The sequence below is a fragment of the Silurus meridionalis genome, chromosome 12 (genome assembly GCF_014805685.1).
Source record: "Silurus meridionalis isolate SWU-2019-XX chromosome 12, ASM1480568v1, whole genome shotgun sequence".
NCBI classification, from domain to species: domain Eukaryota; kingdom Metazoa; phylum Chordata; class Actinopteri; order Siluriformes; family Siluridae; genus Silurus; species Silurus meridionalis.
Window position 1 is genome coordinate 16,445,380 of NC_060895.1, and position 15,034 is coordinate 16,460,413.

The 15,034-nt window shown below is 36.0% G+C and overlaps 1 protein-coding gene across 3 annotated transcripts in view; it reads right to left on the bottom strand.

Moving 5' to 3' along the window:
- The window catches only part of myo1cb (myosin Ic, paralog b), a 41,798-nt gene extending 30,622 nt beyond the window's left edge, over window positions 1-11,176 (bottom strand). The window contains exon 1 of one of the 3 annotated variants that reach the window (XM_046862736.1): window positions 10,880-11,176. In XM_046862736.1, the coding sequence (XP_046718692.1) occupies window positions 10,880-10,972 (93 nt within the window). In that variant the 5' untranslated portion in view covers window positions 10,973-11,176. Of the gene's footprint in view, window positions 1-7,685; window positions 8,109-10,879 lie in introns of those variants that run through there. The other 2 variants (XM_046862739.1, XM_046862738.1) reach the window with 2 other exon arrangements.
- Window positions 11,177-15,034: the final 3,858 nt, after the last annotated feature.

The following is a 15,034-nucleotide window of genomic DNA, read 5'->3' on the forward strand; positions in this document are numbered from 1 at the left end:
GTGTAAAAAGGGTTGAAAGGCTGAAAAAATGCACCTGTTAAACATACTTGTAAGTGAGAAATATATTAATAGGAAAACAGCCACCTTTGGCAAGGGCAGACTAGAATCTAGAAAATCACCCAAGCACAGAATAACACAAAGAACGCAGAGCCAGTGCTTTAATTGTTTTTTAGTAGTTGTAGGTTCATTCGTGGTCACTGGAGCTGCACTTGCTTGCACTGTTTAGTAATTGCTTTATTAAGAATGCAAATGTATCCCTCAAGTAACCTAGATATAATCTGTAATTTAGCAAAAAATAGCCAGTTACTGTTACTACTGACTCAACTACACAAACTGCAAAAGGTAATGCTGCTACATATTCTCCAAAATATAATAAAAAACAGTTTTTGGCAATACTATGCCGTTTTCCAGTAATATGATACCATATGCCTCATCCTAAATGAATGCAAGAAACTTGACGGTTAACTTGGACGAGATGGGACTAGTAAAGAAACTCCGAAACATTCCACTCATCCCAAGGGCCCTGTGCCCCACAGCCACTCCCTTCAGGCCATGCTTGTCTCTGTGGGCATGGCATAGCCTGGCTATATCAGTCACATGCCAGCTAGAAATCCCAACTCAGGAAGTTAGAGGACCGCTTAGTTGGAATTTCTGCGGCCTCACTCTCCTCCTCCCAGTGCTTAGAATACTCACAGAGCCTTATAAGGGCAGGTCATGCTGTTCGGCACAGGGCAGGGGGTTCCCACAAGAGTTATCCATTGCTGAGTGGATAAAGTAGCTACCTTCAGCTAAATAATTTACAAATTTACATCCAAGTGCACAGCAACTTTACCAAGAACAATATTTTCTGTGTGCTTTAACAATAATAAATTATATTGGTGGATAGATGTTACTTAATTGGCTAGAAATCTGTTTTCAGATCTGTAACAACTAGGCTGCTGAAGTCAGGCCTTCACATTGGTTTAAACACTAAAATCTATTTCTTTATTAGTTCTCTTATATTTAAGTAGTCTGTAGATTATCAGTATTCTTTTACCTACAGTGACCGATTAATCCTGGTTATACACATGGTGGATCCAGAGCTAATACCAGGAACACTTTGCCAACAGTGGAAACACACACTGGATGAGTTGCCAGTCCATCCCCACACATACTAATTCATTCACACCTTGCGGCAATTTAGACACCAATCCTCTTAGTGCCATGTGTTTGGGAAGTAAGGGAAACCCCAGCAAAAACACACAGACACTGGAAGATGATGACAAACCAGACAGATGGTAAACTGAGCTTACAATCAAATAGGGGACCTTAGAGCTATGATCTGGAAATCAAAAAGTGTCACAAAATATGTAACTACATTTTCTATGCCAAAGGTTAATTTTGTAGTCAGGCACCCTCTCCAATGTGCACTGTATACCTTTATTATGTGAGCCTGATTATGTTAAGTTTTTGTAATTGGACTAAATATTTATACTGTTTGCATCTGTGTCACTGACAAACAGGTTAAGTGAGTCCTATTGCAAAGCATGAGAACATTTTATTCCAAGCAGTGCAAATGGAAAAAAACAGGAATTATCATGGACAATGGAATATATTGAAGGTCTTACACACTGGTCATATTACAACAATTGCACATGAGCATTACAGCATTTCCTTAGCCAAATCAGCTAAACCATAGTCAAGGAAAGCTGTAACACAGAGGACTCTGTCAACAGCTATTATTATTCCACACAGTTGCATGTCAGTGATGGGTCATTTTGGAATTACTCCCAGTTTGTTAGCAGACAGATAGAGCTTATGGAATCATGCCAATGATCATGCCCTACCATTCCACACATTGTACCTATAATTACAAGATAGCAGCATTCTCATAGGAGGAAATATTTTGGGAGTTATGATGGGTATCTTTTCCTTCTTGTAAGCTTCACAAGTATTACATACCATCATGAATGTTAAAATTATAATCTTGTATGACATGACCGCAAACTAGGATGCCAGGCTGAAAGATGCAGGACACAAGAGCAGTGCAACGAGGTCCTATAGACATATTTACAAGAACATACAAAGCTAAACATGCCAGAACTCAGTGCACATACCACCATTATCTGGGTACTGATATCATTTCCATCAGCTTGTATGCAACCACATTCCTGAACTCACCTTCCCCCTTTATTTTTATCAGACATTTTACCCAATGTTTTTCGTAAAAGGTCCAAGTCTACCACTAAACGTTTTTTAATCATGCAATCATATTATTCATCATCAGTATGGCTCATAGGTAATTTCAGAAAAAGCCACATATTCTGCACGAATACATCATAACAGGGTAAAACAAGTAATCATTAATAGCTTTTCTGGGAAAAACGAACATTGTTTTCTTTCTGAGAAAGAACATAAGTATGAGGTAATGACACCTTATAACCTCTGAACAAAATAATCACCCAGTATGTGCTATTTTATCCCAATGAATAAAATGCTAGTAGCTAGCAGTTACCCAATTTAACAAAAGATTCACTGAGTGAATTATTGTTTGTGCTTGCAGACTGAAATTCAGTTCATTTCAATACATAGCATTCCAGCCAGCAGCTGCCTAAACACACACTAAGCTAGTGAAGTTGCTACCCTCTTCATCAACTAGTTTAACTTGGCAACTTGTAGAAAGGAATACAGTTTTAAATAACTGTGATGTTGTGAACAAAATAACACAAAACAATATAAAAAATATATGACAAATAATAATAGAAAGTAATATTGAAACCAGACACATAGTTTACCAGTTAGACCAGTTTTTTGGCAAATGGTCAAATTTCTAAGCCTGGTGAGCTTTCACCTGCTTCCCAGACAGGATTTCAGAAGGGCTTATTTGTGTATAAAATGGGTAGACATTTAAATTGAACACAGTAAAATAAAATAAAATATTCAGTGAATAAATCAAATCCTGCAGGCCTCTACAAGGTTATGGTCAGTGGTTAACTAGCTAATTAGGTTAAGTTCATTCCTTAGTTTCATATCGCCTATTTGGATAAAATTTTATGGACACCTGATCATTTCACATTGAGTCCCCATATAATGCTAACTCCAAAATCTAAAAAGATGTTCCACTAGCTTCTGGAGATTTGTGCTCATTAAACCACAAGAGCATTAGTCAGATACTATAGGGTGATGAGGCCTGAGGTGCAGTCAGTGTTCCAGTTCATCCCAAAGGTGTTCAGTAGGATTCAAGTCACTACTCCAAAGCAGTCCATTTAAGATCTTCTATTACACACTATGTAAACCATATCTTCATAAAGATGGATGAGGAAGCTTTTTTGCACAGTAACATTGTCAAGGTAAAGCAGGTTTGGATCTCCTGGTTAAAGTGAAGGGAAATATTTCATGCTACTGCATCCAGAGACACCCTATACAATCATGTGTCTTCACCTGTGTTATAACAGTTTAGGAAAACAAAAGTTAAAAAAGTTAGATTTGTGTGTGTACACATACAAATCTCTCCCAGTTAAGAGCTCTACTACAGCAGTAAAAGTCACCAAACAGTGCAAAAACTAGAGTCCATACACAATAGCTTATCTATCACACTTACCACATCTGGTTGCAAAGCTTATCGCAGTGGTAAAATAAACCAGGTTAATTTTTAACGCCGCTCTGGAATGTATTCAAGTATGTGAAACTGAGCATGTGTGCAAGAGATAGCGTTTCACCATACAATCACGTTTTTTTGCAAATCAGCTTCAGTACCATTACTTTTAAATTGGATGCATATGAATACTATATTTATATACTAGAGGTGTAACACTACACGTATTCGTGCCGAATTTCTGCGGTACAGGGCTTTTGGTTCTGTGCAGTTTTGTACCGAATGCAATCCTTTTTACGTGCGGAACACCAGAGTTAAAATCCTTCAGGTACGTAATAAATTAAACGTATTAAAAGTTTGTTTAGTCTCCACCTCGCACTTTAAGTGCATCTTTTTTTTTTTTTTTTAACTATTAACATTTTATTAACAACACAAAAGAATATATTATATTCTGAATATATATATATATATATATATATATATATATATATATATATATATATATATAAATAAAATTTTAAATAAAATAAAAAAAACAAGAAACTACAATTAATGCAGTGTCACTGTGGCTACTCACTCCGTACCAGATTTATTTTTGGCGCATGCATAAAAATGCTAAAGAATATTAGAATCTTTAGCTTTTTATATCCTTCAAGAATTTCTCTGCAAAGAAGAAAATCCTGACAATTCCACATATCACAGGAGTGAATGAATGAAGAATTGAAGACATTTGTTAAAGTTAAATTGAACATATCTTTAGAAAATTAAATATTACATGTAACACACACACACAAATCCACATCTGTATTACCCAAGAGGTCAATATTTAATTACATTTTTCCATCTATTTAATTTTGATCAATAAATTTAATTTGTTCCAATTTACTCAATTACGCAATTGAATTTATATAATAAAAAGTGTATTGCATTAATTTGATTTATTCTATTTTATTTGTATATTATTTTACATAATTTAACCAAGCAGGGATTTCTTTTTAATTGTTTAAAAAATGTAAACTGTTCAAATGTTGAAATGATCACAAATATTAATAATAATATACTGCATTAATAACAAATTAAACCATACCGAAATTGAACCAAACCGTAACTTAAAAACAAAAGGTACGTACTGAAAGGGGAATTTTTTGTACTGTTACAACCCCTACATACAATAGATCCGTTTACAATTAGGAAAATCGATGTGTGTAAAGCTTTTAATAATACTTGTTTGACATCATGATATTCAGTTTTGCTCATCTCAATTAATCAGCTGCTTGTTTGAGTGTGCAGTTCATTGTAGCCTCCAGCACACACACTCCTTGTAGTTCATCTGCCTCCAATGCTCTGTCTGTTCTTGTCCATCATCATTACATGTAATGTGTTAGAGGATTAAAGAACAGAGTTAATCAGCACAGCTTGTGTGTGTGTGTGTGTGTGTGTGTGTGTGTGTGAGTTTAAGTAGTCTGTATCAGGGCCTTAAGCCCCTGAGAACTGCAAGGTCAGCACATTTGACTTACAGGATCAGGTAAATTTGAATATTTGTATTCACAATGAAGTCTTTGCTTAAAAGAAGCAAATGAGGCACAACTAAACGACACAATGCTGAACAATTCAATAAGAACCAGGGTAACGGATCCAAGAGCTGTGAAGTGAAAATAAAAGCTGTAGTGCCTATACATTTTTTTCTTGATATGGAACTAAATTAAATCCAAGGGCAGTGCCCTTAAGCACTGGGAGACTTTGAGTGGAAAAGCGGCAGCTAAATCGAGAGAATTTACAGACCCAACAATGACCTAATAACGTGCCAAGGCATTTAGTCATTCTTCTTTCAACCAAATCCACATACTGAGGGTTTTTCTTACTAAGCTTTGCTCAGTCTCCATGTTTCACTCCCTCACACACTCTTTCGGGGAAGACCACAGATTTCAAATTGTGTGCATGTACCCAGGAAAAGTCTACAGTCCAATGCCCTTTCTGTTCTTATAAAAATTAAGACTTCAACCCTTCAAGTCACAAGAGCCAAAAATACCTGCTACAGTATTAGAAAAAGACTACAACCCCTGTTAGTGTTCAATTACTGATCCTTCAGCGATTACAAATGAATAATCTTCCGAAAAGTGTTGATGGAGCTGAACTGAAAGTATGATGGGTAAAAACCCTTCCTTGGCAGGGCTTTGGGTCAGTCCTTGGTACTTCCTGCTCTGTGGGTCTTTAAAGCAGGTGTATCCCTTCCTCTCAACAGGGTCAGCAGCATGTTGACAGAGGACACCAGAGGACAAGATTTCCTCCATAGTCCATGACACTGGTCCTTCTCCTGAACAAGCTGTACCACTAGTTTCAGATAAGCTTGAAAATCATAATTATATTTTGTAAACATCCGAAAACACCAAGTAATTAGAAGATAACTGCAAAGACTAAACAAGCAGTTAAGCATTTGAGACACCATTAAATCTTTTTGTCTGGCCCTGAATGCAGGCTCCTGCTGCTAGAGAACACAGCATTTTGCTGACAGAGCTCCGACAAGCAAGGTTCCATAGACAGCTGGAAAAAGAACTTAGGCCCAAAGCAGCTCCGTTTTTAACCAAACCAGAATCCTGCTGCTTTCCAAAAAAATCTCTCATTCCATTGACTGATCCCACAGAATGGAAAGCATGTTAAATAGTTATAGGTTACATGCAGCTTTGCTATGGAAAGTGTACTGAAGTAAAATCAATATGTTAACCTGCAATGCAAATATTGGAAGAGTTGACCACTCTGAGGTGATATAAGATGGGAGGTTTTAAATTCCAATACCTATCAATCACTTGGCATGAAACTATTAGGGCTGAACAGTGCATCATAGGTAATACAATGATGTAATACAAGTGAAATTTCAATAACAATAGTGTTAAACAGAAACAGTATAACTGTTTTAATCAAACAAACAAACTAAATACTTAGTTCTGTTATTTTGCATAAATTGTACTTTGTTTCAAAATTTCATCTGTCTTCTGTTTGTTTTTTGCTTCTCAGGCACAAAGTAAATAATCCACCTCATTTGTGTTTGCGAAGTAAGTAGGCTAAAAAATTACAAAAAGGAAATATTGGTAGGTATTTTACTGACACGGCGTATAGCTTCCCTGGGTTTAAAAGAAATCACTACCAGCATTTCTTCTTACCATCGTTATGCATGATTTCTACTTTGGGTTCCACAAAAGTCCAAAATGTTAACAGTGAAGACCAAAAATAAAACCTAACTGGTCTCTTCTTGTTTTTGAACAGCGTTGAGGGTTTATCAAGAAAGCAACGAACCGACATGCCTGGTTTGTTCATGCAAAACTGAATTTCCTATTGCTCAACACCTCTTTTCTTTGTCTTTGGGAAATCTGACTTTATTTTCCCTTCCCAGTTTTCCAAGAAGTGATGGTTATAGAAACCGGACAAGCAAAGTGGCAAGGTGAAAATGACAAGATCACACGGAGGAAGTGTGTGAGAGGACACTCAAGGACACGACCTAGTTCCAACCTTAGCAGCACTCTCAGTATTCTCACGTATGATAATGACAAGCCACATCCTATTTCTTGGGTGGAGAGAACAATAAGTTAGAACATTACACCTCTGATATTCTCTGTAATAGAAGCCTGAACGTTGCAGAAGATCTTTGCAAGATCATTTCTGGGGCTGAGGGAATAGTTTTGGTACCAGCTGCTACCTACTCACTGGTGTGCATTTTTCCATAGCAGATGTACAGTAAGTGGAGGTCTGTTCTCACGCAACCTCTGACTATATACATGACCGAATGACACCACGTGCACGTCCCAAACGCGTGCTAGAAAAAAACTTTCAAAACTCAGTGAACCTTTTGTGTTGTAACTGTAACTGGCAGATTTATGCGCCTCAAATACGCTAAGAAACAAAGTACATGCCACGGGTCTTGCACAACCTAACGTGCATAGTGCAGACAATCTATGAAAACTAAAAACTAGGGTCCAAAGAAAGAAAGTAACAACTATCAATACAATGTTGCAAACTAAATGAACCTTCATGGAACAGCATTGTGGAGGAAAAGAAGGTATTTAACACTGCCGGTGTTTGTTTTTATTATCCAGTGTTATGTCTATTGATCCCTTACCTTAAACACAAAGCCGGAATGGATCCTCAAAGCGTTCTTCAAAGCTCAAAGTGTCACTATATATAGTATAACATCGCATTCATTCAAGTCAAACCCGGCAAGAAAAGTGACTTTAATCCCAACCTTCTTCTCCTTCTCCTTCTTCTTCTTCTGTGCTCCAAACGTTGTAAAGTCTAATCAGATTACTCTGAAAGCAGGCTGCGACACTCAGGAATACGTTCGCGGTTTTCTCTTTCAGCTGCAAAGGCACACCAGATGGGAAAGCCTGTGGTCTACAGCTCATTCAGAGGCAAGAAAATGAAATGAGAAACCTGCTCCTTATCCTGCAGTGGGCTGGTAGAGAATGAACTTAGTTCTGAATGGAGAAATGTTAGGAGATCGATAAACAGACAAGCCGCCCCACCCATTCATCCATACACCTACTGGCAGGAAGTTCATACAGCCAAACCCACGACCGTAGTGTGTGAGTGCGTGTATTCGTGGTTATGGGTGTGTATGTGTGTACAGTAACCATCTGACACATAATACTAAACCTAAAACCCTGTGACATTAAACTCCTAAACTTTTAGGTTACCTGATTATAAAGATACGTTTATTTTTATTTTTTTTATATTTAATAGTTTTCATTATGGTGTTCTATTTAGTCAAAGTAAGTAAAACTATGTCTTCAGTAGATGCTTTTATTAAATGTCATTGAACTATTTGTTTAGTGTAAATATTATTATTTTACGCTATTAGAGTGGATATACAGCAGCTGAAAAGACCACCTATTCTAGGCGTTGCTTCTGCATTATATTGGATGTATCCTGCCATCTAGCGATGATTATTGGTATGGTAGATACGTCATACACCTTCAAGGTTTATAAAAACCAAGGCACACATAGGATAGTGTAGGTGCCAGGATGTCAGTTATGGGAGGAAGTGTTTCAGTTAATAATAAAAATGTGCTTTTGTACGGTGGACCTTTCAGAAAGAAACATGTATAGCACTAAAAATCAGATCAGGCCTTAACAGTTCTTTAAAAATCCCCCAAAAAAAGAACACACACACACACACACACACACACACACACACACACACACACACACACACACAAGAAATTGTACACTTTACATTCTGTAAGTTTCTTTGTTTTTTCATTCATTCATTCGTTTGTTCATTTATTTATTCATTTATTCGTTCATTTATTCATTCATTCATTCATTTATTACTTAGAATCAGTATCTGCATAAACCTGTTCATGTTGGCTGTAGATCTGAAGCTTATCCAAAGGACACAGGGTTACAACCTGGATGGAATGTACACTTACACATCCACACACAATTAGGAGTAATTAAGTGAAGTCAGTCCATGAACTAGCACATTTCTAGAGTCAGTGAAAACCCTTGAAAACCCTGGAAAATCTCTAGAATCTTAAGAATGCATATTAAAACCCTATACAAGCTCAGGATCAAAGGTTCGGGATACAAGCTCAGGTTAAGGGTGCCTAGAGGAACGAGAACACACTGAGCATGAGTTATTTACTTCTTAGCTTATTATACCCAATCATTCATCATCAACAACTGTTTTATTCTGATAAGTGTTGTGTCATTCTGGAACCTATCCAGGGACTCTGAGCATTGGTCAGAAATAGTTATTTTTACTTGCTGTCAGACTATGTAACTTAATCCTCCTCCTAACGAAATAATTAGAAAATTCAGACAAATTGCTGTTGCATTAGGGACTTCAGATGCACAGAAATCCATGCTGGGTGATTAAACCTGTGTGTAGGAGCCAAACTAATTGCCATGCCCAGGCTCATAGTCAGTGTGAGAGCAGCATTAATAGATTCTGGTAGGAGAGCCAGTACCAGAAGGAAAGGTTGTATCCTGTTGACAAGACAAAGTTGAACATACAGACCGTACTTCAGGGTGTGTACCTGTCTCCTGTCACCAGTTAAAGTGGAAATGGACATTGCAACAATTGTTCCTGTCCTGATAGCTGATTCGATAATAGCTCAAAAAGTAGATTATCTTCTTTCTTACACCTATGCCATGCATGTACATAGTAACACACACACACACACACACACACACACACACACACACACACACACACAGGGTGATGTGACCTTAGAGAAATGCCAGGAAACGCATTCAGCTCCAGAATGTCTGTTTACACAAAATCTTATTGCTTTGCATTCCAGATATGACACTAAATAATAATCTCCCAACAAGCTCTAACTACTATATATAAAGTATACTTTTTATGTGCACATCCAGGATGACACATGACATTGAATAGTAAATTCCTATATAGTAAATTATATTCCTAATAGTAAAGACCTTTGATGATACAGTAATACATTTGCTGACTGAAATAATATAATAAGTAAAATATGAAACTATATAAATATACACTATATAATAAATCAACTTCATGTCACCTAGTGGATATAAAACTTTTTGTGTGATTTTTCTCTCCTATTTTGATAGTATTAAAATAAGCAATGGGTTTTTTTCTTACTGATCCTGCATGTATGTACTATATTCATAAATAAACACTGCCACCAAACCCCAGAAACATTTTCATTACCAATGATCAATGAACCTGGTCATTTTAATGTATTTCTTCCATTTGAGACATGAATTAGAAAGCAGGACTGAGTGCTTATTTCTGCATTCAATGTGTGGTTTGTTCAAAAAATTTGTTCAGAAAATATCATGCTGATAATAATTAAACGAAATAAAAGAAATTGACATGGGAATTCAGCTTTAAGTGAGTTCATTATACCTAAACAAATTTATAAACTATGCTTTAGGGTTGCTTTACACAGTGTGATGCGCACATTTATTATTAAATGAAGTGGCAGATCTGTTTTTCAGAAATCTTGAATTGTTGCTGAAAATTTCTAGTGATTTTGAGGTCAAAAGAAAACAAAAAAGACGCATATTTTCATAACAGCACACATACAAGTCTGAATAACAATTGTCTTTTTACTGTATTGTTAATGTCTTGAAGATTCTGTACAGCGTGTTGGGTTACAGGTGATAGAATATAATTGATATCCCAGAAGTCAGAAGTAATTAACCTTTAGTCCCTGATGTGGAAAATTCTACTGTGGTTTATATCGCAGCCGAGCAAGCACATCAACTACAATATTTATCAGCCTTTATTTATATGAGCCTTTAAAAGAAATAACATAATGCTTGTACCTTGGTGCAGCAGTTACAGTAGCTCTCTCCATTCTTCCCAGGAGACAAGATGATCTCTCCTGTTGGAACCAGCTGAATCTTCAGCTCCATCATGTTGTCTGTCTAACTCTGTACAACTCCGTCAGAGACGTCTTGCACACACAGCACTAATGTTCCTCTGTGGATGAAGGGAATGGTGGAAAAAGAGTACAAAGCTATTTTCTAAAGCCAGCTTCATTAAATTTACACAGTGTAGAGGTGAACGCAAATGTAAGCGACAGGCAGTGTTGTAGGGTCACCTGGAGCAGTGAGAGAGCCACTGTGAATTTCCTTTATATATGGCGTGGCAAGAAAGATATGGTGGGATGTCCGGGACTCTTCCCAAAGCCTGCCCTGCTGTATAATTAATGTTCCTGCTGGCTGAGCTGCTTTGGACGCCTTAGGTTTGCCGCCAGAGCTTCCTCTAGGCTCCAGCATCCTGTCCTTAACATTCCCAGATTAACATGAGAGGAAGGTACTTTGTATTTACCATACATATGCTGGGCAGCTTTTAAAATTTATATAGGTATTTTTTGTAGAAAGTAGTCTGGGATGGAACCCATTAATTCAAAGATATTATTTGGTTTTTTAGATTATAAAATTATTGGTATTAATCCTGCTCAATTCAGTCAAACAGCCTAATAAATATATTACCCAATACAAGTCCCCAAAAACAGTCTAAGAAAAAACTTTAAGGGAAGAATGAACAGTTGATAAGATATTGTAGCCTTTTGTGACGGTGGGGTGTTAATGTTTTCAAATAAACATCCATGCTGACCTTCAGCCTGACTCTGGCATGCTGTTGACACAGACATTCCTGTTTGTTCCTGAGGAGCATGTTACACCCAGTGATAGCGATTAGACGGCTCTTATTATATTCATCCAAACACTAATAAATTATACATACTGTGACGTCTAGAAAATTTGAAACCTCAGTTAGTGTCTTATGATGAAAATAATTTAACAGTTGTAGTTGCAGAGGATGAAACAAATTATATCTCAATCTATGCTTGTGTGTGTGTACATGTAGCTATTCAGCTGGTCATGGTGGTATCTATAATTGTCAGTGATAGGTGTGTCAGTAAAATATAAGCTGGATTAAAATAGGAAATGAGAGACACACATCCTATGAACTGTGACACAGCTGAGACATTAATGATTCCTGGGCATCAACAGGAAACAGCAGACAGGGTGGCTCTCAATGCCAGCGTTAGACTTGACAGAAACACAGATAATGTTAGTGTATTATTTAACACACAACATATGCAAAATGACACTTTACAACTTCATTCTTTTTTGGATAAACTTGGGGTTCTTTGTCCATTCATCTAAATCTTAACCTTCCTTTAATCAGCTTGTACCAAGGTTATGAGTAAAGGTAGTGACTGTTTAGAACCTGCTGGAAGTATTTAAATATCTGGAAGGCACATTTTTAAATAGTGCTCACAGTTGAAACGGAAGACAAAAAATACCATCTGTTGACTTTGACAGGTCACCCACTGTATCTTTAGCAGGAAAAGTGCAGTGAGTGTGCTTCCTGCCCTTTCCCCCTTCCACTCGTTTTCCTTTCACATGCCTACTATGTTTACGCACACAGATATCAATTATTCCTTCTAAAATTCAGAGCAAATTTTCAATCCATCATAGCCATAACACAGATATGAAATTGTTATTCGATTAAAGAAAAAACATGTAAGACAAACATGCCAGTTTGCTATACCTCATTTATCTTTTCTACTTCATTGTTTCTATCAGTTTCCATCAGCCCCAATTGTGACATATTCCTCCTGGGTATTTTCCCAAAAATATTGACATTCGCCAAAAACAAAAAATAATTTTTAGCCATAAATACAATACATGGACATAAGTATTGGGACCCCAGACTTTTCCAGCCATACCTGTATGTGTTTTTTTCCAAAATGTTACCACAAAGTTGGAGACATACAAATGTATAGGATGGTTTTGGATGCAGCCGTTATACATTTTCCTGTCAATTAATCTACAGTAGGAGGCCAAACCTGTTCCAACATGACAATTAGCATGTGCACAAATCCAGCTCAATGAGGAGCATAGGGTTTACACGGTTTGAAGTGAAAGATCTTGACTGCCCTGCTATAAAGCTCTGACCTCAACCTTATTGAACACATTTGGGATGAATTAAAAACGCATAGAGGCCTTCTCACTCTACATCAGTATCTGATTTTCAGTATCTCATAGTGACCATAGTGACCTTATTTGTTGCTCCTAATTCAATTAGGCTGCATTGTATGACCTGACATGAACACTTAAGGGAATGGCATCCTGTTTGTAAACCTGCCAGCTGTAAAGTTGTGTCAGCCGATGAAAGATGAAGGGCAAAACAAAGATATTATACATCATAGCACTGGTACATGCACAGCAACACAGCAGTGACTGTAAGCATTGAGTAAATAAGTCATTCTGAATGCTTATATTTGCCATAAAAGGCACAGTTCTACTGCTATTGTATTTACTGCTAAAATTATATACTGCATTCTTTGCAGACTTTAGTACATGTTCCACAGGAAAGAATGTGCCGTGGTTTTGAATTGGAGACTTGATGATTATTTGATTGAAAGCCCGAGGGAAAATCTCTGTTCAGTTTTTGTAATATGTGAGCCAGACTTAGACCAGATGGTGCTGGTGTGCCTAGAATATTGTTTTATATCAGATCAGATAATGTAATTATGTGTTACATAACAGTCTCCACACAATAGATGTTAACTGGGTGAATCATTCAGCCCACTTTTAACCCTGCACTCCCTACACAAATTTTTGCTCTAAAACCCCCCACCCTGATACACACATTACCAACAACAATGCTGACTGCATTCTCGAGCTCGATATGTATCTACCAGATGCACCCATTTTACTTAAACAAACTATTTACAATACAACCAATAATATTGATTGAATATGTACATAATATACAACTCAATTTAATGCATAAAATTTAGTATTGAATTTAGCATATACAAAAAAAATAATATTGAGTCTATAAAAAAGCTATCACAAAACAAATACTTTTAAAACTGCCTTTTATATCTACTGTATCCATTTTTTTTGTACATGTACACATCTTTAACAGTTAAATATGAGCATAATATGTTCAGTCCCACATTTTTGTAAATTGTTTACCACATGTTCTATGGTGTTTTCCTTTTTACTGATTTAAATAATAATAATAATAATAATAATAATAATAATAATAATAATAATAATAATAATAAAACAATCAGCATGATCAAATTTGCTTGTATGTACATTGAGTCTACATTGTACTTTAAACATGAGTGCCTTGCTCATAGACACTGGCTTCAATAATAACATAACATAACATAACATAACATAACATAACATAACATAACATATAACATATAACATATAAAATAACAATATAAAATGTGAAACATCACAATATAATACAGCATTGTATAGTATAATGAAAAAGGATGGATGTCTTGTTATAGGTGTGACGCGATGACTTTAATTTGTCGAAAAGTAATAACTTCATTAGTGAATGGCACGTCGTTTTTTTTAAAAACCATTTATAGTTACATTTAATACTCTAATATGTTTGTGAGACAAATTTCTCATATCTCTTACGTTTATGGTTACCTCACCAGCCTTTTTATTTTCATGTAGGTAATAAGATCAAATACCTCCAAAGGTGGAAAACTGCTGACGCTAGAGACTCCTTCCATAAGTCTCATAAAAAAAAGGCACTTTGCAATTATTTTATTCGTTTTTCATTATTAAATAAGACGTTTAAGGGTTATTCATCTTAGACTGTATAAGCTATTGCTTACAATAACATTAGAGCAAGTGCAGGTTTCATATAACCCCTGATTTCCATTTAAACCTAAATATAATATAATACAATGCATTATAACAAAAACCATTGCAAATATATTACAAGTATGTTGTTTATAAACAATATTTTAAAGTACTTTTACTTATTTAAATTACTTTTAACATAAATATGATTTTTAAATGTATTGCAAATTTATTATAAGTATATACATTTTTAAAAGCTATTTTAATATACATAGTTATATTAAATCTATAATTAAATCCATGCAAGGCTTTTTGCATCTATGTTCGTGTATTTTCATCACA